General features: G+C 41.3%; 1 protein-coding gene and 1 pseudogene across 2 annotated transcripts in view; one reads left to right on the forward strand and one right to left on the reverse strand.

The window, feature by feature from the left end:
- Positions 1 to 23,201, reverse strand: part of SLC6A13 (solute carrier family 6 member 13) — a 39,380-nt gene that overhangs the window by 10,915 nt on the left and 5,264 nt on the right. Inside the window, exons 3-7 of the mRNA XM_081310057.1 lie at positions 10,814 to 10,948; positions 7,940 to 8,080; positions 3,498 to 3,582; positions 2,094 to 2,226; positions 1,130 to 1,264 (exon numbers count right to left, since the gene is read on the reverse strand). Of these exons, the coding sequence (XP_081166183.1) occupies positions 1,130 to 1,264; positions 2,094 to 2,226; positions 3,498 to 3,582; positions 7,940 to 8,080; positions 10,814 to 10,948 (629 nt within the window). The remainder of the gene's footprint in view (positions 1 to 1,129; positions 1,265 to 2,093; positions 2,227 to 3,497; positions 3,583 to 7,939; positions 8,081 to 10,813; positions 10,949 to 23,201) is intronic.
- Positions 13,285 to 14,172, forward strand: LOC308659020 (growth arrest-specific protein 7-like; annotated as a pseudogene). Its single transcript has one exon. The product of its transcript is annotated as a growth arrest-specific protein 7-like (transcript).

The raw sequence follows: 23,201 nt of genomic DNA on the forward strand, positions 1-23,201 counted from the left end.
ACTGGATTCTGTGGGGAGATTTCTGAGTAGGGCTGGTCTGGCTGCTTCTGGGAGCCACAACAGTACCAGGAGAAGTCAAGAGGGAAGCCTCACAATTCTGCCAGGGGGCTAGGAGATGAGAGTGGTTTAGCTTCTAGATCACCCCCAAATTCTTCCCAACAGAGAGCTGTTGCTTCTGGGGTAAACTGAGTTCCCGGGTCTTGAGGAGGAACTCTGGAGCTGCATGCCTGTCCTCGTCTCTTTCTCCCGCTGGGTGTCTTCAGTGACTGTGCTGGCGCTGTGCTATCAGAAAGGTCTGGAAGGCCATCTTACTGTCTCGTAAGCCTGGAAAGTCATCTGCCCTTGAGTCTCCTGGGGCCCCTTGCACAGTCACAGGGAACCTTGGATAATCCAGAGGAGCAGCTCTGAATTATACAATACTCCCCTCTGTGCCAGGGAGGCAGAGGCAGAGACATGGTTCTGAACTGGATAATACCACCTGGGAGGCTCTGGGGTGGAGCTTACCCATACTCCCATTGGCTTTGGCAGCTTTCAAAATGGCTCTCAAAGAGGAGAAAATAAGACAAGCAGCACCACCCCCTCCCTCCCTGTGGAGCTGTAAGGAAGCTGACTGTCTCTGAGGGAGTGTGGGCAACCAAGGAAGGGCGGAGGGGAGGGGAAAAGACCCAGCCAACTGACAGGAAACGTCACACCATCCCAGCTAGTGTGGGGAGGGGCTGGGAACTGCCCCCCCCCCCCCCCGCAAAGGGTCACATGGTGGAAGGAAGACACCAGACAAGAACTAGAGAGGAATTTTTGGAGAAGGAAATGGAGAAGAAGAAAAAAATGCAAACATGAGAAAAATGGGTAGACAAGAGGAAAGGAGCTCAGCTCATAAGAAAGCTGTTCAGTGACTGACATATTTTCAGTCCCTGAGAAATATAGCTAGGGCTTCAGGCCCCCTGGGTTCTCTGGAAGCTGTGGACCAAGAAGGGGCAGTGTCAGACACCTTATAACCACAAACCACTGCTAACACATGTCTGCAGAAGGAAGGGTGAACCCCACCATCTCCAGGGATGCCCTGGGATGAGCCAGGAACCAAGACTCTCCCAGAGCAAAGCCTCCAGAGCCCCTGCCTGTGGCTTCTTACCTGGGGATCCCACAGACGTGTGAGGTTGGGGTACAGATAAAACTGAATTCCTTGGGCGGCACCAGGTAGTGTCACTCCTCGAATTAACAGGACTACCAGCATGAGGTAAGGGAATGTGGCTGTGAAGTACACCACCTGGTCAAGAGCAGATGAGTGACAAGGAACTTGTGAGTTAGGAAGGAGGGACCCCAAGACTCAGCAGCAGAGACAAGAGGCAGAAGCTCCCACCCCACCAAAAAGGGCATGGGAGTTCCTCTCCTGCTCCCTCCCTCCACCATGCAGCTGTTCAGCTCAATCTCCCTGAAACCTTGGGTCACTACCTCTCTCACCCCTCCTCCCTCCAGTTTAAGTATTTACCCTCCCCAGCACATATTCAGTAAATATTTGTCAAGTGACTGAATGAATTTAGGCATTCTTCCAACAAGAGTGCTTGGAATTCTGGCAAGAGTTGTCAGGTATGAAAAGATCTGTAACATGTGATCTCTTCCTCACAAGAGTTTACGAGCTTAGCACAACCAGGCAGCCAAATTAGAAAAGAAGTCTTGTTAAAGCCTCCAGTGCGAGAGTCCAGCTTAGCATATCCTCTAGCACCTCAGACTCCCAAATTCTTGAGTTGGTTGGAAATCATTTGGAGGGGAACAGTCTTAATGGAATTCCTTATCCACAGAAATGTTGTATATGAAATAAGAAGCCACAAACAGTGTTCGGTATGCAGTGTGCTCACACACATGGAAAATTCCAAGATGAAACTCCTGGAAGTATTCTTCCTGCCTTTGTTTCTCCTGTTTCACTTCCCAGAAGCACATGGGATTGATTCCAGGAGAGGCACAGAATCAAGGAAGGGAAGCACATAAAATCTTCGCTGGATCATTCCCTCCCATTCCAGACTAGACCACAACTGGGTGACAGTCCCCAAACTAGGGCAGGGAGTCCCAGGATGGGGGGGGGGCTGTCTAATACAGACCTTGCCTGTGGACTTGACCCCCTTCCAGATGCAGAAGTAGCAGATGACCCATGCGAGCAGGAGACATAAGACCAACTCCCAGCGCAGGGCCCCCAGGTGCTGGATGCCATCAGAGATCTTCAGGACCCGCCTCCTGGGGAGAAAAGAGTGAGCCTGGTTCCACTTTGGATGTCAGCCTCAGGTCTCTCTCTGTTATGGTTTGGATATGAGGTGTCCCCCAAAAGCTCACGTGTGAGACAATGCAACAAGGTTTGGAGGAGAAATGATTGGGTCAGAACCTTAACCTAATCAGTGACTTGTTTCCCCCCCTGATGGGATTAACCGGGTTGTGGCTAGAGGAGGGAGGGGTGTGACTGGAAGAGGTGGTTCATGGGGGCTGTGGCTGAGGGGTATATATTTTGTATCTGGAGAGTGGAGTCTCTCTCTGCTTTCTCATCATCATGAGAGCTGCTTCCCTCTGCCACATTCTTCTGCCATGATGTCCTGCCTCACCCAGAGCCCTGAAAAATGGAGCCAGCCTTCTTTGGACTGAGACCTCTGAAACCAGGAGCTCCTAAGTAAACCTTCCCTCCTCTACCGTTGTTCTGGTCGGGTCTTTCGGTTGCAACAGTGAAAAAGTTGACTAAAATTCTCATTCTCTCTCTGTCTCTCTCTCTCTCTCTCTCTCTCCTTTCTTTCCTTCCTTCCTTCTTTTCTTCCTTCACTCCTTCCTTCCCTCTTTTCTTTCCTTCTTTCTTTTTTTGCAACATTGCATTCGGGGTGGAATCCAGGGCTTCACACATGCTAGTCAAGCACCCCGCCACTGAGCTGCACCCCAGCCCTGATTCTCAGTTTTATAGCCCTGTGGGTCTTGCAGAGCCACGCCTCCAGGCTCTCTCTGAAGGTAGGTCAACTCTTTTGACTGGGATTGTGAGGCTCTTCTTTGCCTGGAGATGGAGCTAGATTTAAAGGGTGGCAAGTAAAAATTGTGCCCAGGGAAGTTTGCTCTGAGTACTAACTTAACACAGGGAAAGAGGCGCAAGCATGCATTTTCTCAACCAGGATTTTAGGTTGTTTTGTTATCAGGGATCACACACTGGGTGAATATCAACATTTGGAGGAATGGGCTGGATAAGAGGCAACATAAAAGAGTCAAAGAGAGGAGGGTGTTAGCAGACTGAATACACATGTATGTTCCCTCTCTGACAAGAGGAGAAGGCCAGCACAGCCTGAGAAGAACTACAAAATTCTCATCTCTGAAACCAGTTCTGCATAACCACAAATACAGACACCACAGAAAAAGGCCACATAGGTGACAGGACCAGGAAAGAAGAAACTCTTCCTTGCTATCCAGTGAGAACTATACCCTCTACCCTTCTGTGGAACACACCTCCCACGTTCACATGGGGAAAGGGCCTCACTTACTCCCAGAACTCGATGACAGGGGACGTGGCATTCTCAGTGGTCACATTCAGGGATCCATTGGTCTTCTGGAACTCTACACAGTTCTCTACCCGTGGGTCCCAGGGAAGGAAGAAAGAGAAAGTTCATCAGCCAAAATTTGGCAAAACTAGAGAGAACGGTATGGAATTTTAGGAGAATGAAAGTAAGGTATCTGGAAAGAACTGGGCTATAGTTCTACAAAACCTCCTCATCCTCAACAAACCCACCTCACCTCCCCCCTGCACATTTACTGTGGGCTTATAGATGTTTGCCTGCATATTATCCTTAAAGCACGATCAGACAGCATTAGGTAAGATGCTCTGCATGCTAGCTGCTTCAAAAGATACACTAATTCCCAGGAAACCATCCTATGTAAAGTCACAGCCTTTGAGGAATAGTATAAATGCCTTCTAGAAAGTAATGTAGCACAGAGGCCAAGACCTCAGATACCAAGGCAAGGTCAGAAAGCTCTGGGTTGGATCCCAATGCTCTGGATATCTGCTGTGTGACCTTGTGAAAACTCTCTGCTCTAAGCGTCATTTCCCTGATCTCCAAAATGTAGACATTAATGTCTCTCTAGTAGGATTGATAGGGGGATTAAATTAAAATGTAAATCTAAAGTGCTCAATAAAGTGTTCTTTATTATTTGTTTGTCACTTTGGAGTTTCACATAGAGAGTTGACATTCTTTTTAATATTTTATCAGTATAATAATCCGAGGAAATATTAAGACAGAGACTGTTTTCCCCATTGTATATATGAAGAAAATCAATCTTCTTAGAAATTGCCTGTCAGAGTTCATAAATGATCAAGTGTGGGCTGGAATCCAGGTCAACAAACTGCCCGGGTTCTACTTTCAAAATACTTAGACTCTGACCTTTCTTGTTATCTCCACTACCACCTGGTACAGGTCACCATCACCTCACAGCTCCTAACTGGTTTCTACCTTCGCTTCCCTTGTCAAATCTCCATACAGCAGCCAAGATGATTATGTTAAATCCCACCTCCAACCCTATAATGGGTATCTTATCCCACTCCAAAAAAAAAACAAAACTGCTTCAGCTGCCTTCAACATCTTTCTCTAGCTCTCAACATCTCTGCCCGCATCTCCTAACACCCCTCCACTCTCCCTGTTCCAGCCACACTGGCTCCAGGCTCGTCCCTGGGCGTTTTGGGCACCACGCACCTCAGAGCCTTTGCATTTACTGTCCCACTAACTAGAATGGTTGTCCCCCTATCTTAACAGCTTATTCTCTCTCCTCCTTCAAATGAAAGTACAACCTCAGGAAGGCCTTTCCTGATTGTCCTATTAAAGTCCCCTACCCCTAAACTCCCAAACCCATTCCCTGTTTTATTTTTCTCCATAGCATTTCTTCTAACATAATGCACGGCCTTATTTCTCTCATAATACATACTACTTATTTATTTTGTTCATGGTCTGTCTTCCCTTGCTAGAATGACAATTCCAGGAAATACATTACCATATCCCCAGTGCTTAGAAGAGAGCCTGTTAAATGGTAGGTGCTCATGGAAGGCTCTCTCCACTGAACCATATCATTCTCCTTGAAGAAAAGCATTACTTCATATTGATGACAGGATGGCCTATGCCATTCAAGATGCCAGGCTCTGATTGAAACCAGACCCACTAAGAGAGGGGACAAAAAATGTCTGAAAACAAAAGACTCAGGTATTCAGCTTGCCTCAGACTTACCTCAGAGACTCAAAGACAGATAGGCCTACTCATGTCCTGAAACAAAAACTCTAGACAAAATTTCACCAAAATTCTTTCAAGAGACACTCTGCTAGGATCTGGATGAAATGGTTACTATCTGATAAGCTGGTTGTCAAAGATGATTCATGTGCAAAGATACAAAAAAAAAAGGAAATATTAGAATAAAAAAGATTTTTAAATCTTGCCTTCAACAACTCTTTCTTGAAAGCTAGTCAGCCCCATGCTAGACACAAAGGCTATGGAGAGAGAGTCTTTTCTGCCTTGAGATCCTGCCAACTAGTGGAAAAATGGAGCCAAGAAACACAAAAAATAAGGTAAGTGCCACAATAGGGCCAGGTCTCAATATACATACCAGTAGATACATCTGAGAAAAATCTAATCCAATCTTGGGGTGTCGGGGGAGATAACCTGACAATGGACAAATGACAGTAGAATAAAAGTAGTGAAAGAGATGGGCAAGGAATTGCCTGAAAGGAAATGTGAAGTATGAGAATGGTAATGGTGGGCTAGGGGTAGCTCAGCGGAAGAACACTTGCCTAGCATATGCAAGACCTCGCTTCATTCCCCAGCACTGAAAAAAAAAAAAAAAAAAAGGCAGGGGCAACATCATAAGGACATGAAGAATACCATGTTAACCCTGAAAAAATTTTTTCCTTGGTAAGTAAAGGATTTAAACTGAGTAACTTACCTGCACAAGAAAGAACTGATTGTGTCTGTTATGGTTTGGACCTGGAATGTCCCCTAAGGTTCATGTGTTGAAGTCTTGGTCCCCAAAGAAATGATGTTAAAAAGAGGTGGGGCTTTTGGGAGGTGATTGGATCATGAGGGCTCTGACCTCATCAGTGGATTAATACATTGAGGTAAAATTATTCAGAGCTGAATGGACTATTGGGAGGTGATGGAAACTTTAGAAAGCTGGGCCAGGTTGGAGGAAGTAGGTTACTGGAAGTGTGCCCTGGGGGACTATATCTTGTCCCTGGTACCTTCCTTGCTCTTTCTCTTCATCCTGGCTGCCATGAGCTGAGCATCTTTTCCATACCATGCCCTACTGCATGATATTCTGCCTCACCTCAGGCCCAAAGCAATAGAGCCAGCCTACCATGGACTGAAACCTCGGAAACCATGCACCCACAGTTTTAATTTTTAAGTTGTTTTTCTCAGGTATTTTGTCACAGTGATGAAAAGCTAACACAATGGCCATTCCCACTTCAAAAGCAGAGGTCTCACAGACAAGCTCTGAAAAATTTTTGGACAATCAAAGCAAGTTGTGTGATAAGAATCCAAGCAGAACAGTGGTCAACATGCTCCCCATCTGTACTCTCCAAAAGGATAGCTATTAGTCCACATAGGTATTTAAATTAAAATTAAGTAAAATAATTTAAAATTCTGTTCCTCAGAAGCTCTAGGCACATTTCAGATGCTCAATAGACACATGTAGCTGGTGCTACTGTATTGGACATGTGGAGAACATTTTCATCCTCATAGACAATTCCTTTGGACATCCTTACCCTAGATTTTTGTTGTTGCTGTTACTTTCAATATGCTAGATTCAGTGATTCTATTGCCATAGGTGGCTCACCTTGTGTTAGAAGCACAGGAGTTAATTGCTATTATAAATTTTATTGATGACATACAAAACAGCTCATTCCCTAGTTAAGTCCAGATAAATTATAATTTGAGAGATCTAAAGTAGTGTCAGAAAGAAGACATGAAAAACAAGTACATAAACAAATAATATATATATATATATATATATATATATATATATATCAAACACTATTTTTCACCTTGAAACAAATAAATGGATAAACTATATTTAAAAAGAAGTCAGTTCTATTTGCATAAAACATTAATCAAATACATGAATTTATTTTTTAAGCCTATGACATTTTTCTTGTGACATTGGTGAATTCTCAGTATTTAATTTAATTTTATTTTATTATTTATTTATTTACTTATTTATTGGCAGTGCTGGGACTGCATTGCCTGAATGTGGCAAATGCTTTTCCACTGAGCTACATCCTCAGCCCCTTGCAATCATTCTTTTTTTTTTAATTTTTTATTCATTCTTTTTAGTTATAAATGTAGAATGTATTTTCACTTATCATACATACATGGAGTTTAACTTCGCATTCTTGTGCTTGTACATGATGTGGATATATGAATACATGATGTGGTCATGTATTCATAAATGAACATAGAAAAGTTATGTCCCATTCATTCTACTGTCTTTCCTGTTCCCATCCTCCCTCCTGTCCCTTCATTCCCCTTTGTCTACTCCAGCCCTTGCACTTATTCTTTTTTTTTTAAAGAGAGAGAGAGAGAGGAGAGAGAGAGAGAGAGAGAGAGAATTTATATATATATATATATATATATATATATATATATATATATATATATATATATATATATATTAGTCTTTTTTTCGGCGGACACAACATCTTTGTTTGTATGTGGTGCTGAGGATCGAACCTGGGCCACACGCATGCCAGGGGAGCGCGCTACCGCTTGAGCCACATCCCCAGCCCCCTTGCACTTATTCTTGATGTGAGTTTTTCATGAACTAATTGGCTGATTTCTGTGAGTCCTGAGTTAAGACTGGGGATTGGGTTGCCTGGATATTGGGACAATCCCTTTCCTGGTTCATGTGGCAGAGCCAGAGAAGGAAGGGGACTCTCCAGTGGTGACCTTACCTGTATTCCACTCATGGTGGCAGCTTCCCCAGGGGAGGTCGGTGGTGAAGCTGCTGAAGAGGTAGAAGAGGGCCCAGGCCAGGACGATGATATAATAGATGTTAAGGAGGATGACGATCATCTGGGAGGCATAGCCAATACCTGGGGAGTAGGGGCTGCAGATTAGGCTGGGGATGGTACCCAGATTCTTCACATATCATCCACCCCTGTACAGGAAAGTGCTTGCACCCCACTGTCAGTCCCCTAAAGCAAACAGTGTTGGAGTAGAGACTCCTGATCCAGCTCTCCCACTCTGGCACCAAAAAGTGAAACTTCTGGGCTCCCACAGCCCTCCAGGGCAGACTAGGACCTTTCTCCTGTCTTCTGCTGCAATAGGTATGCTTCCTATGCACTTTAACTTCATCCTCCACCTTTTTTTGCTTTTGTTTTTGTTTTGTTTTTCTGTATTGAGGATTGAACCCAGGGTATTCAGTATACCAGACAAGTGCTCTATCACTGAGCTACATCCCCAGCCCTTTTTAATTTTCTTTTGAGACAAGCTCTTGCTAAGTTGCCCAGGCTAGCCTCAAACTTGTGATCCTCTTGCCTCAACCTCCTGAGTCACTGAGTCTACAGGCTTGTGCCATCACATCTGGTCAATTTTACCACATTCTCAAAGTTCATGAAGTCAGTTAGTTTTAAAATGTGTAAGATCAGCTTCATTCATGATCCTAATAGTTAATGTTCCCCAGAATTAAACTGATATGTTTCTTAAAAATAAAAGCACAAGAGCAGGAACATATGATTTTCATAAGGAGAAACACAGATAGTGAATGAACACTTTTATAATGTGTCCATTCTTTCTAATAATCACATGTGTGTAAAATGAAACACTAAATGAGGTACCGTTCTGCAGCTATAATCTTACTGCAAGTTTCTACAAATGATGTTAACTCAGTGTTTTCCATACTCGTCTGAGTATTAGAATGACCTTAGAATAGTTACAAAATTCCAAAGCCCAGGACAAAGCTCAGACTATTGAAATCACAACCTCTAGAAATGGGGCACAGCCACAGATAGGTTGAAGGGGCTCAGGAGATCCCAGTGTGCAGACAAGTTTGGGAACCGCTGATAGAACTCAGAGTTGTTCAAGATATGGAGAAAGATGCCTACTCACATCTAGTGACACTGTCAGTGATCATTTTCCTAGGACAATTTAATGAATCATATCAAGAAATATCAACCTAAATACCCGTTTGATCCAGTTATCCTAATCCTGGGAATTTATCCCCAGGAAATAATTCTGAAGTGGGGAACTATCTAAACAAATGTGTGAAGTATAAGAATATAAATTTTATGAGTACTTAAAAATAAGCAAAAAAGCCCCAGAGAACTGTTAATTAGGATATACCCACTTGATAGAATTTTATAAATCATTAAGTGATTATTGTGTAAAAAAATGGAAAATAAGAGTCTTGGTTGTAGCTCAGTGGTAGAGCACTTGCCTAGCATGTGTGAGGCCCTGGATTCAATTCTCAGCACTGCGTATAAATAGAAATAAAGGCCCATCGACAACTAAAAACAAATTTAAGAAAAAACCAGAAGCTGATTTTTTAAAAAATGAAAAATAAAATGAATTGAAGAGAGCATATGTGTGTACATTCCATGTTAATAAATTATAAAATATAGAAAGAGAAAGAAACTTTGAAATAAAGCCACAAAACTGTAAATGAACCAAATGCTTTCAGTAAATTAATGATTAAACAAACTGTGGTATATCCATACCAAGGAATACCACTCAGCAATGAAAAGGAAAGAACAAGTGATCCAGGATGTGAAGGGTATCGTGCTTAGTGTAAAAAACCACTCACAAAGGTTACATACTGCATCAGCCCATTCATATGAAATTCTCAAAATGACAAAATTATAGAGATAGAAAAAAGAATAGGGGAAGCCAGAAGTTAGGGATGGGGTGAGTCTGACCATAAGGGGGTGGCATAGAGACCACAGTGGTGATAGAACAGTGGGTGTCCTGATGGTGGTCACATAAACCTCCACATGTGATAAAATCACACAGACATACACAAAAGAAGTATGGAAAACTGCTGGAATACGAATAAGCTCTGTACCAGATTTTGCTATTATACTGTTCTTATAATAGTACACAGACCCCTCGGTACTATTTTTGTAACTTCCTGTGAATATATATAATCATTTCAAAATAAAAACTTAAAGAAAATCCTATACAGAGAGAAAATTCTTAAAACACTTTTTTTTTTTTTTGATACTAGGGATTGAACCTAGGGGTTCTTTACCAATGAGTTACATCCCCAGCCCTTTTTATTTTTTATTTTGAAGCAAGATCTCACTAAGTTGCTTAGTGCCTCACTAATTTACTAAGGCTAGCCTCAAACTTGCAATCCTCCTGCCTCAGCCTTCCGAGCAGCTGGAATTATAGGTGTGCACCACCACAGCCAACACAAAACATCCTAAGTTTTAAACTTATTATGTCAAGATGATAGAACTATTACTGAAAGAACTTTTCTCATTTTAAATTTTTTTAAAATGCTTTAATTAATTAAATGTCTTTTAAAATACAAAATTATGGCTATATATTTAAAAAATAATTATTGTTACATATGTAAAATATTCATAACTAAAATAACTTTGTACTCATTTAACCTAAAACCTTTGTCCCATCTTATCCTTATTTTTCCCTCATCCTCTAATGAACCAGGTGACCAGCTCAGTATTCAGTCCACAAACCAAAGGTTTAACATGGAGAATTAAAGTCTTATCTTAATCCCAGAACTGCTGCTCTTTACTCAGTCATCCCAAGTACGGTTTATAACCAACTAGAGCAGACACCTGGGAATCAGGCACAGAGTTACTCACCCTCGAAGATGGGGCAGATCTTCCTCCAGGCTGTGATACCTCCCTGGCTTGTGTACTGACCCAGCGCTGTCTCCAAGAGGAAGACAGGAATGCCACAGGTAAAGAGGAAAATGAGGTAGGGGATAAAGAAAGCACCTGTGGGTAGAAAACAGGCTGTTCATGATCTGTCCATATCCTCTCCATGAGTCACATTTGTGTCCTCCCGCTACCAGCCACACTGCCAGTCAGAATCCTGGGGGTTAGGAGCATGCACACTGCAGGAGAGACATCTGCCTCGATGTCTGCAGACACAACAGGAATCAAGAATGACCAAGTTACCTAGGATCTACAGTGTCCCAGGCCTTTTCATTGTGAGGTTTCAATCTATACCTGTACTCTGCCGAACACCAATCGCTCCCTAACATAAGTTGTGACAACAGCAAGGAGTTCATTGAATAATAAATATCCAGGAACATTAGCACAGCTCACAGTCTATAATTCTTTTCAAAAAAAAAATGGCTCTTAATGTCAGGTAGGGACTTTAAGCAGGCTGAATTCAGATTTCCCTTTAGTAATATTTCTACTTCCGTTTCTATTACCATTAACTAAGACCAACTATGAATGTCAAAAATGCTGGTATTTTTTTTTTTCTATCATGGACTTTAATCCACTACCAAAATGAACAGGGAACTTCAAAGGAAAGAGTACCAAGATAGGAGAATTGCACAGAGAAGGGAACCCTAATATCGTCATAGGGTTCCCTCAATCCCTTAACTCAGTCCTGGTCAGAACATATGTGTGAAGACACTAACTGAGACAAGGGAAAGAATTATCAAAAAGGTTAAAAGTGCCGGGCCAGGAGCAGTGGCGCACGTCTATAATCCCAGTGGTTCAGGAGGCTGAGATAGGAGGACCATGAGCTCAAAGCCAGCTTCAGCAAGGTAGTGAGGACCTAAGAAACTCAGTGAGGATCCTGTCTCTAAATAAAATACAAAAAAAAGGGGCTGGGGATGTGCCTCGGTGGTTAAGTGTCCCTGGGTTCAATCCTCGTTACAAAAAAAAAAAAAAGTGAAAGTAATGGTGCTCATATGGTACCTCTTCTCCCCAGCCATGCTGAATAATCTCAAGAATCACCTGGTATTAATAGAGTATGCAGAAGACCATTTCCTCATTCATGGGGAATAATCAGCCCTGGACTGAACACAACTCCCAGGCCTACCTAACAGATAAGCAAGATGCAAAAGGATCAAGAGAGGCTTTGCTGCTCACAGAACAGAGCTCAAGAATCTTTGTAGAAATCGTTTTCTATCTAGCAACCAATAAAGCAAAATTTTCACCAGGCTTGGAATCCAATTTCTTTGCCTCAGAGCAAAGAAGTGAAAAAATGTAACTCATAATAAGTAGATAAATCAATCAATTGAACCTTATCCATATTTAAGCAGATATTAGAATTAGCAGATGAGGGCATTTAAAAAGTTATCCTTCCAGATGTGGTGATGTATGCCTGTAATCCCAGAAACTTGGGAGGCTAGGGCAGGAGGATCACAAGTTCAAGGCCAGCCTCAGCAATTTAGTGAGGCCAGGAGTAGCTTAGCAAGACCTATCTCAAAAATATAAAGGACTAGGGATGTCGCTCAGTGGTTAAGCAGCCCTGGGTTTAATCGACAGTACCAAATAAATACATAAATAATACCATAACTATATTGCATATGTTTTTTAAATATTTATTTTTTAGCTTTAGGTGGACATAATATCTTTATTTTATTTTTATGTGGTGCTGAGAATCGAACCCAGTGCCTCACGCATGTCAAGCGAGCATGCTACTACTTGAGCCATATCCCCAGCCCCCTATTGCGTATGTTTTTAAAAGTTAAAGACATGAAAGAGAGGAAGGGAAGTTCCCTCCCTGGGGCCTGTTGTCCCTATCCTTCACTGTCTGCCAGACTTTAACCATCGTCCACGATCCAGGAGCCATCTTGGGACTACAACATGGCAGAGCCTACAGAAACTGAAACCTGGACTGGCAAGGTACTGGAAACCTTTAGGGGCACTACAAGTCTACAGAGTAGAAACTGCACTGCCTCAGATCCATGGCTAGGTGGGAAGACCACAAACAACGTGAAAAAACAAGGGAATAAAGTGCTCCAAATAAACCAAAATGCTCCAATCATAGAATCTGTTGAAAAAACAGTAGAAGAAATATCAGAGAAGGAGTTCAGAATCTACTTAGTAAAACTGCTCCTTAACTTATTAAATGAGTATATAAGGAGTGAAATCAGAGATATGTTTCAGGAAGTGAAAGATCACTTCAATAAAGAGGTAGAGATACTAAAAAAGAAATCAAGAAGAAATCCTTGAAATGAAGGACTCAAAAAACCAAATAAAAAATTCAGTGGAAAGTATCACCAACAGATGCGGCCACTTGGAAGACAGAACCTCAGGCAATGAAGACAAAAATATATAATCTTGAAAATAAAGTTGACCACACAGAGATGATAAATTGTGTGACATTCCCTCACCCAGACACCATGCCTGAACAGCAACTGCTAAAGCCAACAGAGTGGAGCTACTGTGACTACTTCTGGGCTGATAAGAAGGACCACCAAAGCAACGGCACCGTGGCTGGGTTCGAACTGGTACTCCAAAAGCAACTGAAAGGCAAACAAATGCAGAAAGAAATGTCTGAATTCGTCCAAGAGAGGACAAAGTTTGAAGAAGAACATGCAAAGAACTTGGCTAAGCTCTCTCAGAATTCCTTGGCTGCATAGGAGGAAGGCTCCCTGGGAGAAGTATGGGCCCAGGTGAAGCAGAGCCTGGCAGGTAAAGCCGAAGTTTATCTCAAGTTCTCTGCCAAGCTTCACAGTGAGATGGAGAAGCCCCTAATGAACTCTCATGAGAACTTCGAGAAAGACATGAAAAAGTATGACCACCATATTGCTGACCCCCACAAGCAACTCGCCAGTCTCTATGCGTCAGTGGAGAAGGCCCAGAACGCCCTCACAGAGTGGCAGAGAGACCTGGAGATGAAGGCTCAGCAGCTGGAGATCAAGCTGAGCAACAAGACAGAGGAGGACTTCAAGAAGGCACGGAGAAGTCCACACAGGCTGGCGTTGACCTCATGCCAGGCCCAGTCCAAGCGGTTTGAAGAGATGGTGGCCACCACTTTGAAGCTGGAGCAGCTGGAGGTGGAGAGGGTGGAGATGATCCGGCAACATCTGTGCCAATACACACAGCTACAGCATGAGACGGACATGTTCAACCAAAGCACAGTTGAGCATGTGGACCAACTGCTTCAAAAAGTAGACCTGGCCAAAGACAGAGAGCTGTGGGTCAGAGAGCACAAAATAGGCAACATTCACCCTGCGGACATGGAGATCTAAACACACTTGTGCGGCCCCAGGGGTCCTGCCCAGGAGACGGGTTGGGGGTCCCACAGAGAGGAGGTAGTGGCTCCTGCTGGGTGAAGTCGCCCTCCCACCCATTCTCCTGTTCACAGGGGAGAGAGGAAAGAACTAATTATTCCAGAAGGGGATCCCAAATGTTCCCAGGCCAAGAAGACAGACCTGCAACCCTGCCCTTGTCCAAGACCGAAGCCCCCCAAACCCCGAGCCATGCTTATTGCTCTGAAAACAAACTGAGGCTGGAACTTTGTGGTCCCTGATGAGTTCCATAGGAGTGGCCGTCACACTTGTGCCTCTGGATGCCCAAGGCCCATCCTCCAGCTGGTCCCTTTATCTGTGGGGCTTTGAAAGATCAGGAAAGGGCCATCTCTGCCTCAAAGCCAATATCAGGATCAGAATCATGAATAAAAGGTGTCATCAGCTCAGCCTGCACCTAGTAACCTTTACAGCCCTCTCTCTCTATTTTTCTCATTGCATTCTGGAAGCCCAAATCTAGCTTTTCTTGGCCACTTTTCATCCCTATGGGTCTTGGGAAGGCCTGTCTTCCCAGACCAACCCTGCCTACAGAGGTCAGGATGGAACGACCTCATTCGACAAATTAATCCCAAATCAGAGCATTGAACCATGGTTCCTATCAGACCAGACATCATCTCTGAAGTCTCTGGAAATCCCAATCCATCCATTCCTCAGCTGCTTTCTCAAGGCAGTCCCACCCCCACACTGCCACCCCTGCCTTGTCTCACCAGAGGGATCTTTCCAAAGTTCTCAGCCAGCAAGACTTCATTCAGCTGTGTGCATATACAAAAGCACACAGCTGAATGAATGGAGATGAATCAAAAACCAGATGGGGTCTGTCTACCATGGTATGCTGTCCAACACTGGGCTCCCCTGACCCCCATTCTCCCAGGCTGCCTGCCATGGGCTTAATAGGGCTGGGTCAGTCCCACATGGGAGACAGGTTAGGGCAAGTCTTTGTCATCCTCCATATGGCTCCATCTGCTTATGCATGATAGGGTTTGGGCTGCTGTCCCTTGTATGGGTATTGCAGACTCTTGTGGCCATAGGAGCTCGCTGCTACCCAGGCGTGTCCTGCCACCTGGGCCTCCAGCTCCTCTGAACTTTCCAGAGCCCTGTGCCAAGCCCCTACTTGGTGCCAGCACCTCTCTTCCCTCTGTCCATCTTCCCTGGAGAAGCCTGAGCCAAGTGTGACCCAGGAAGCTTTTCAGCACTGCCACTGGGTTCAGCCTGTCACTTCCTTTCCTTATTATAACAAACATGATCTCCACCATATCAACCTAGAGAATCAGCCTAAGGGGGCTGAGAGAGGGGAAAAAAAGACACAGTGAGCAAGGAATAGATTCTAGCCAGAAACTCATGCTCTCAGAGTCAATATTTCTTCATCTCTCCCATTAGCAACTTTGGACTTGACCCTTCCATCTCCCATGGGGTCAGAATTCTACAAGCACAATTCACTGATCTTTCCCTCAGTTTTACATGTTAATAATGGATATTAATCTTGAATCATTCGGCATCTCTTCCACTGAATCAGAATTTCTTAGCTGGGCGCAGTTTCACATGCCTGTAAGCCCAATGGCTCTGGAGGCTGAGGCCTGAGGATTGCAAGTTCAAAGCCAGCCTCAACAAAAGCAAGTCACTAAGCAATTAGTGAGACCCTGTCTCTAAATAAAATACAAAATAGGGTTAATGATGTGGCTCAGTGAGTTCAACCCCCAGTACCAAAAAAAAAAAAAAAAAAAAAAGATAATTGACTAGTTCAGCAAAAATAACAATAATGGAATGAGTTTATAACATATGAAAAAATAAAATGTATAACAAGAGGTCAAAAGGATAGAAATTTAGTTGTAGTATAAAGTTCTTATATATAAAGTGGTACAAAATAACTTGAAGATAAACTGTGGTAAGTTAAAGATGTATACTACAAAGTCTAAAGTAATACAACAAAGAATTTTAACTAATAAGCCAATAAGGGAAAAACCTAATAATGGAGTATTTTAAAAATCCAATTAATCTAAAAGAAGTCAGGAAAGGAAGAATGAACAAAGAAAGGAAAATAGGAGAAGAACAAAGAAGAATGAATAGGACAAATATAAAATGTGGAAAAGATGATGGATTTAAATCTAATCATATAGATAACTGTATTAAATGTAAATGGCCTAAATATCACAGTTAAAAGAGATCGTTAGATTGATTTTTTAAAAAAACTAGCAAGACTCAACTATATGCTGCCTAAAAAATGCACTTCAAATAAGAAAGACATGAAGAGGTTAAAAGTAAAAGGATATAAAAATATTTATCAAGGATGGGGATATAGCTCAGTTGGCAGAGTGCTTGCCTCGAATGCACAAGGCCCTGGGTTCAATCCCTAGCACCACAAAAACAAACAAACAAAAAAAGATTTGTCATGCTAGCTGGATGTGTCGGCTCAAGCCTGTAATTCTAGCAAGTCAGGAGGCTGAAGCAGGAGGATTGCAAGTTCAAGACAGCCTCAGCAACTTAGTAAAACCCTGTCTCAAAAAGGGGTGGGGATGTGGCTCAGTGGTAAAGATCCCTCGGTTAAATCCCCAGTACCCTCCTCCAAAAAAAGAAGATATGTCATGCTAATAATAATCAAAAGAAAGATGGAATGTTTACCTTAATTATCACATGAAGTAATTTCAGAACAAAGAATATTGCCAGGGGTAAAGAAGGTCATCTCGGTAATGACAAAGGAGTCAATTCATCAAGAGGACAGCATGTCTTAAACTCACATTCTCCTAAAAACAGAACTTTAAAATACATGAAGCAATCACTAATAGAACTGCAAGGAGAAATAATTTACTCATCAAAGTCAAAGATTTTAATATCCTCCTCTCAATAGTTTACATATACAAGGAGACAAAAAATCAATATGATATAAAAGATTTGAAAACCGTATCAACCAAATTGACTTACACAACATTTACAGAACATTCTAGCCAACAACAGTAGAATATAAATTATTTTCAAGTGTACATGAAATACTTACCAAGATAGACCACATCCTACTCCACAAAATGAATCTCAACAAGGTAAAAAGGATTCAAGTCATACAAAGTATGTTCTCTGACTAAATTAGAAATGGATAAGACAGGGGCTAGGGCTGTAGCTCAGTGGTAGAGCACCTGCAGAGCATGCATGAGGCACTGGGTTCAATCCTCAGCACATATAAATATAAATCAAATCAAATAAAGGTATAAAAAATATAATAATATTATTTTAAAAAATCAATAAGACAAATACCTCAGAAACTTTCCACGTATTTAGAAATTATGTAACACACTTCTAAATAACACAAGGGTCGAATAAAAAATGAAAAGAGAAATTAGAAAATATTTTGAGTGGGCTAAGTGTGGTGGTGCACGCCTGTAAGCCCAGTAGCTCAGGAGGCTGAGGCAGGAGGATTGCAAGTTCAAAGCCAGCCTCAGCAAAAGTGAGGCACTAAGCAATTCAGTGAGACCCTGTCTCTAAATAAAATACAAAATAGGCCTGGGGATGTGGCTCAGTAGTTGAGTGCCCCTGAGTTCAATCCCTGGTTACCACCCCTGGCCCCCCAAAAGAAGAAAGTATCTCAAGTGGAATTAAATAAAACACAACATATCCAAATTTGTAGATGCTGCTAAAGCAGATTTACAGAGAAAATTATAGTATTAAATGACTATTTCTACAAAAGAAGACAAATTTCAAATCAATTACCTCAGCTTCCACCTTAAGAAGTGAGAAAAATAAGGACAAATGAAACCCAAAATAAGTCAGAGGAAATAGTGAAAATCAATAAAATAGAAAATAATAGAGAAAATCAATAAACCAAAAGCTGAATCCTTGAAAAAACACAGTTTATAAACTCTGAGATGACATAAATTACCAGTCTGACAAGTGAGAGTCACGTCATCAATACAGATTCTATAGATATTAAAAGGATAATATGAACAACATGCATAAACAACTTTATGCCAATAACTGCAACAATTTAGGTAAAGTAAACAAATTCCTTGAAAAACACAAACTACCAAAGCTCACTCAATAAGAAACAACCTCAGTCTGAATTGCTGTATAACAATTAAAGAAATTGATTTTGTTGGGGGAGGGAGTAAAAAACATGAAGACAACTGTAGGCCCAAATGACTTCACTGTTGAATTTTCCAAACAAAGAAATAATTCCAATTCTACAAAAACTGTTAAGCTGTTTTAGAACATTGGGGAAGCAGGAAGGAAAGCTTTCCAGCTCATTCTATGAAGCCAACATTATTATAGATAACAAAAGCAGACTGAGACAGTAAAGGAAAAGAAAATAAAGACCAATATATTTCGTGAACATAGAACCAAAATTTTTACATCTAATATTAGCAAATCAAATCTAAAAAAGTATGTAAAAAGGACAATATATTACATAATGGAGTTTATCAGAGGAAAATAAGATAGGTTTAACATTTTTTTAAAATTTATGTAGGCCTGGGGTGTAGCTCAGTAATGAAGTGCTTGCCTAGTATGGTCCAATCCCCAACACCACAAAAAAACAAATCAATGTAATTTTTCATATTAACAAATTAAAAAGAAAGAATCATATGATCATTATATAGATGAAGAAAAAGTATTTGACTGAATACAACAGTCATTCCTGATTAAAAAAAAAAAAACTCTCAGCAAATGAAAAAAAAGAGAATTCCCTTCAACAATAGCATGCTTAATATTGAAAAACTGCTAAGACAGAAAAAGACAAGGGTGTCTTTTTCATTTGTACTAGGGATTAAACCCAGGAGTGCTTTACATCTGAGCCACATCCCCAATCCTTTTTATTTTGTATTTGGAGACAGGCTTTTACTAAGTTGTTGAGGCTGGTCTTGAACTTGTGATTCTCCTGCCTCTGCCTTGAATCACTGGGATTGCATATGTACGCCAACATACCCAGAAAGGGTGTCTATTTTTACCACTTCTATTCAACACTGTGCCAAAGACTTTAGTCAGGGAAATAAGACAAGATAAAGAACTAAAAGCTATTCAGATTGAAAAAGAAAAAATAAAACTGCTTTATTTGTAGATGACATGATATTATAGGCTGAAAATCCTCTGGAATGTGAAAAAATAAACCTACTAATTCGCCAATAAGTGAATTCAGTAAGGTTGCAGGATTACAAGATCAGAATACAAAAATCAATTGTACTCATATATTAGAAAAAAAAATCACAAGTTCAGAAATAACACATTCACAACAGCATCAAAAATATGAAAAATTTAATAAATCTGACAAAAGTCATAAAAGATTTGCGCAGTCACAACTACAAAACATTGCTAAGAAAAATTAAAGACCTAAATAAATGGAGTGACATATCACGTTCATGGTTCAGAAGAGTCAATTATTATCATTAACATGTCATTTCTTCCTAAATTGATCTATATCATAATCTGAGTGGGCTTTCTGATAGAAATTGACAAAACAATTCTAAAATTCTAGCCAAACAACTTTGAAAAAGAAGAAATTATAGTCTTAATTCAACTTTAGTATTTATATTATTATAAAGCTTCAGAAATTAAGATGATATGTTATTGGTATTAAACAAAGAGATAAATGGCACAAAAGAGAGCTCAACCTCAGGCTCACACATATAGAGACAATTTATTTTTCACAAAGACATAAAGGAATTCAATGGAAAGAGGATAACCTTTTCAACAAATGGTGCAGGGACAAGCAAACATCCATATACCAAAACAAAACTTCAATCCACAGCTTCACTGTACTACAGAAATCAATTCAAAATAAATCACAGACCAAAATGTAAAACCTTAAACTGTAAAACTTTTAGAATGAAATATAAGTTGGACAAAGATTTTTTTTTTAACATGACACCAAAAGTAGTTCATAAAAGAACAGTGATAAAATGGACCTCATGAAACTTAGAAGAACTGCTCTTCAAAAGACTATCAAGAAAAGGAAAAATTTGGCCAAGTGTGGTGGCACATGCCTGTAATCTCAGCTGAGACAGGAGGATCACGAGTTTAAAGCCAGCCTCAGCAACATAATGAGGCCCTAAGCAACTCAGGGAGACGATGTCTTCAAATAAAAAACAATAAAGGGCTGGGAATGTGGCTCAGTGGCTAAAGGCCCCTGGACTCACTCCCCAGTACCTAAATAAATAAATAATACACGACTCAGAATGAGTAAAAGTATTTGCAAAAGATATATTTGATAAAAGACTGTGCCTCAAATATATAAAGAAGTCTCAAAAGCAAGGGATGAACTACTGTCACAAAGAAACTATGGATGGATCTCAAAATGATTATGCTGAGCAAGAGAAACCAAATAAAGAAAAGTACACAGTTAATGATTACATTTATACAAAATTCCAAGCAAAACAAACTAATGTGTGATGATAGAAAACAAATCAGTGGTTGCATTGGGATGCCATAGCAGTGGGTGGTGGTGGGAGGAAGGGGTTAGAAAGAGATAGAAAAAAACTTCTGAGGGTGATGGATATGTTCATTATTTTTATTGTGGCCGTGGTTCTATGAGTACATATGTATGTCAAAATTTAACAAATTATACACTTTAAATATATTTTATATATTTATAGTTTATATTAAGTTAAAGGGAAACAGACTTCTCAAATTCTTCATCTTCTAAGTCTCCTTCCAAATCTCTAGTTTGTAGTCTACACATCCATGATTCAGATACCCAGGGGGCACTTGATTACTTTACTGGGCAAAGAAATAAAGGTTGTAAACACTTCATCCTAATAAGTCCATATATCAATCTAAGATGTATTGGATAAGAGGGAGAAATTAGGGAAGACAGAACCCAGTAGCTGATATGAACATATTCACTGAGAGACCTAATCCCTCCAGAAAGACTTATCAGCTCATCTCAAGCCCTTGCTCACATCTCTGCTCGCTGCTCTTTCCCAATAAACCAAGACAATGTTTAACTGCCTGGTCCCATGGTCAGCCCCGCTCCCCTCCTCCTCTGCCTCATTCAGCATCAGGGCAGCCTGCCACAAGGAACACACCTGCTAGGAAGAGCTATTGGCTCTAGAAGTATAGAAGGGACCAGGGGTGGGATGGAGCCTAAGAGGGATCCACCTGCAGACCAGGGAGCCCTGAAGCGCATTTTGCGTCTTTCATTCCCTCAGGTTTCACCATCAAAAGACGTAGTTAGTCCTGGAGATGGCAAATAGAGTTCACTTTACCTGTACTCTCTTATCACCAAGCTAATCTCATCAAAATTCTAAAATGTGCTGGCTTTTCCCCCCATGAGATAGGACAGACCACATTCCCATCCTAGGAAGGAATTGTTCAGCTGGCTACCCTTCTCAAAAGGAGTATCACTGCAATGTCCTAGGTACTTTTTAAAGATAAAACTGATATCCTACATGAGCAACAAAACATCGAGCCTACTTGAATGTTTATGTGCTATAATCAACATTAGCCTGACCAATAGTGGTCACTGAACAATCCACTAAAAATGGTAACAATTGTCAAGTACTGCTAAAATATTGACTATTGCTTCTCCAAGAAGAAAAGTCTCCCTTCTCTTTATTCTTTGGTATCTATAAACAGCATCAAGGCTAATGGTTTTCACTTAGTCCTCTTTACATTGCTGCCCATATTCATCTTCTCCTCTATTTCTTTATAGTCTAGAGCTAAGATTCATTTTATTACTGCCCTTCCCCTCTAAGATGTCTATTTCTGAGAAGTCTAGTTGTCACTCATTCTGCTGCGGCCTCACATGGCCAGGTCATGGCCCCAGGTATTCTGCTGAAGAGGTCCCAGCTAAAGGCCAAAGGCTGACAATGGCCAGCAAGGCCCTACCTGGTGTGCACCCCACACCCCACTTACTTCCCAATGGCACCTTCTATTCACTCCTCCTGCTCCAGGCTCCCTGGCCTCTTTGGGGCTTCTCAAATAAGACCTTCAACCTCTTCTTTAAGACCATTAAACCTTTATTTTCCTTTGTCTGAAAATTTTCATCCCCTACATCCTAAGGCCAACTCTCTCCTGGTGGCAAGGCTTTGCCCAGACACTCTCAATGAAGCTTCCCCGCCCACAACCAAGCTTTTTAAAATTTCCACCACCCACACCCACACTTCTGATCCCTTTTATCTAACTCTTTTTGTTCTTTTCCCATAGCACTCTTTGACTTCTGATATAATGTCTATTTTACTTGTTTACTTTGCTTATTGTTTATTTCCTGTCTCCCTCCTCTATTATGTAAGCCCCAAGGGCTGGGCCTTGGTCTGTTGTTTATAGATGTATCCCCTAGAACAATTCCTGCCTCAGGGAATATTTGTTGTTTAATGACTGTGAAAGTCAGGGCTTGGTTAGTTTTGTGCTGATCCAAGTGACAGACTGAAGACCTCAGAAAGCCTTTAGGGCCAGGCAGGCATGTGGGGATAAATGGGCCACAGGTCCTGGACACTGGGGGAGGGTCGCTCCAACCATGTCCCTGAAAATCCTACTGGTTGCTTTTTGTCTGAGATGGGCTTCATTATAGTACTCTCTCAGTCTCCCCGTTTTTCAGCTATACTTTTCAACTGTTCACCCATTCTTTTCTCTCTCTTGCCTTAGCTTCTTCCCTGCTCTGGAACTCATTTCAAATTAGATCTACCAAATGTTAAAGCTGAAATAAACCAAAGAAGACATCACTTATATGTTTAGTGTGGAACTAAAACTTGCTTTGGGGGACTTTTTCATCCCTGACCTTCTCACTGAACAAATACTATTACTAATAAAGTTCCTCCAAGTACAAAAGTGGTCGTGTGAATCTGTTAGTTCAAGATCTCAGAAGCAGGCTGATAGGATACATTAGCTGGGCTTGGTACATCCATGGAATATCCCAGCATCTTTCTCCAGGACTTGTTCAGAACATCCCTGTCATCCCCTGAACCCAAGCCACAATCTAGGAACCATGAATTTAAATAAAATCACTAAACCAGGAGTAAAGGGGTCAAACCAATCTGATGGTGTCCATTCTCTGAACA

Source organism: Spermophilus citellus, assembly GCF_964194105.1.
Source record: "Spermophilus citellus genome assembly, chromosome: 10".
NCBI lineage: Eukaryota > Metazoa > Chordata > Mammalia > Rodentia > Sciuridae > Spermophilus > Spermophilus citellus.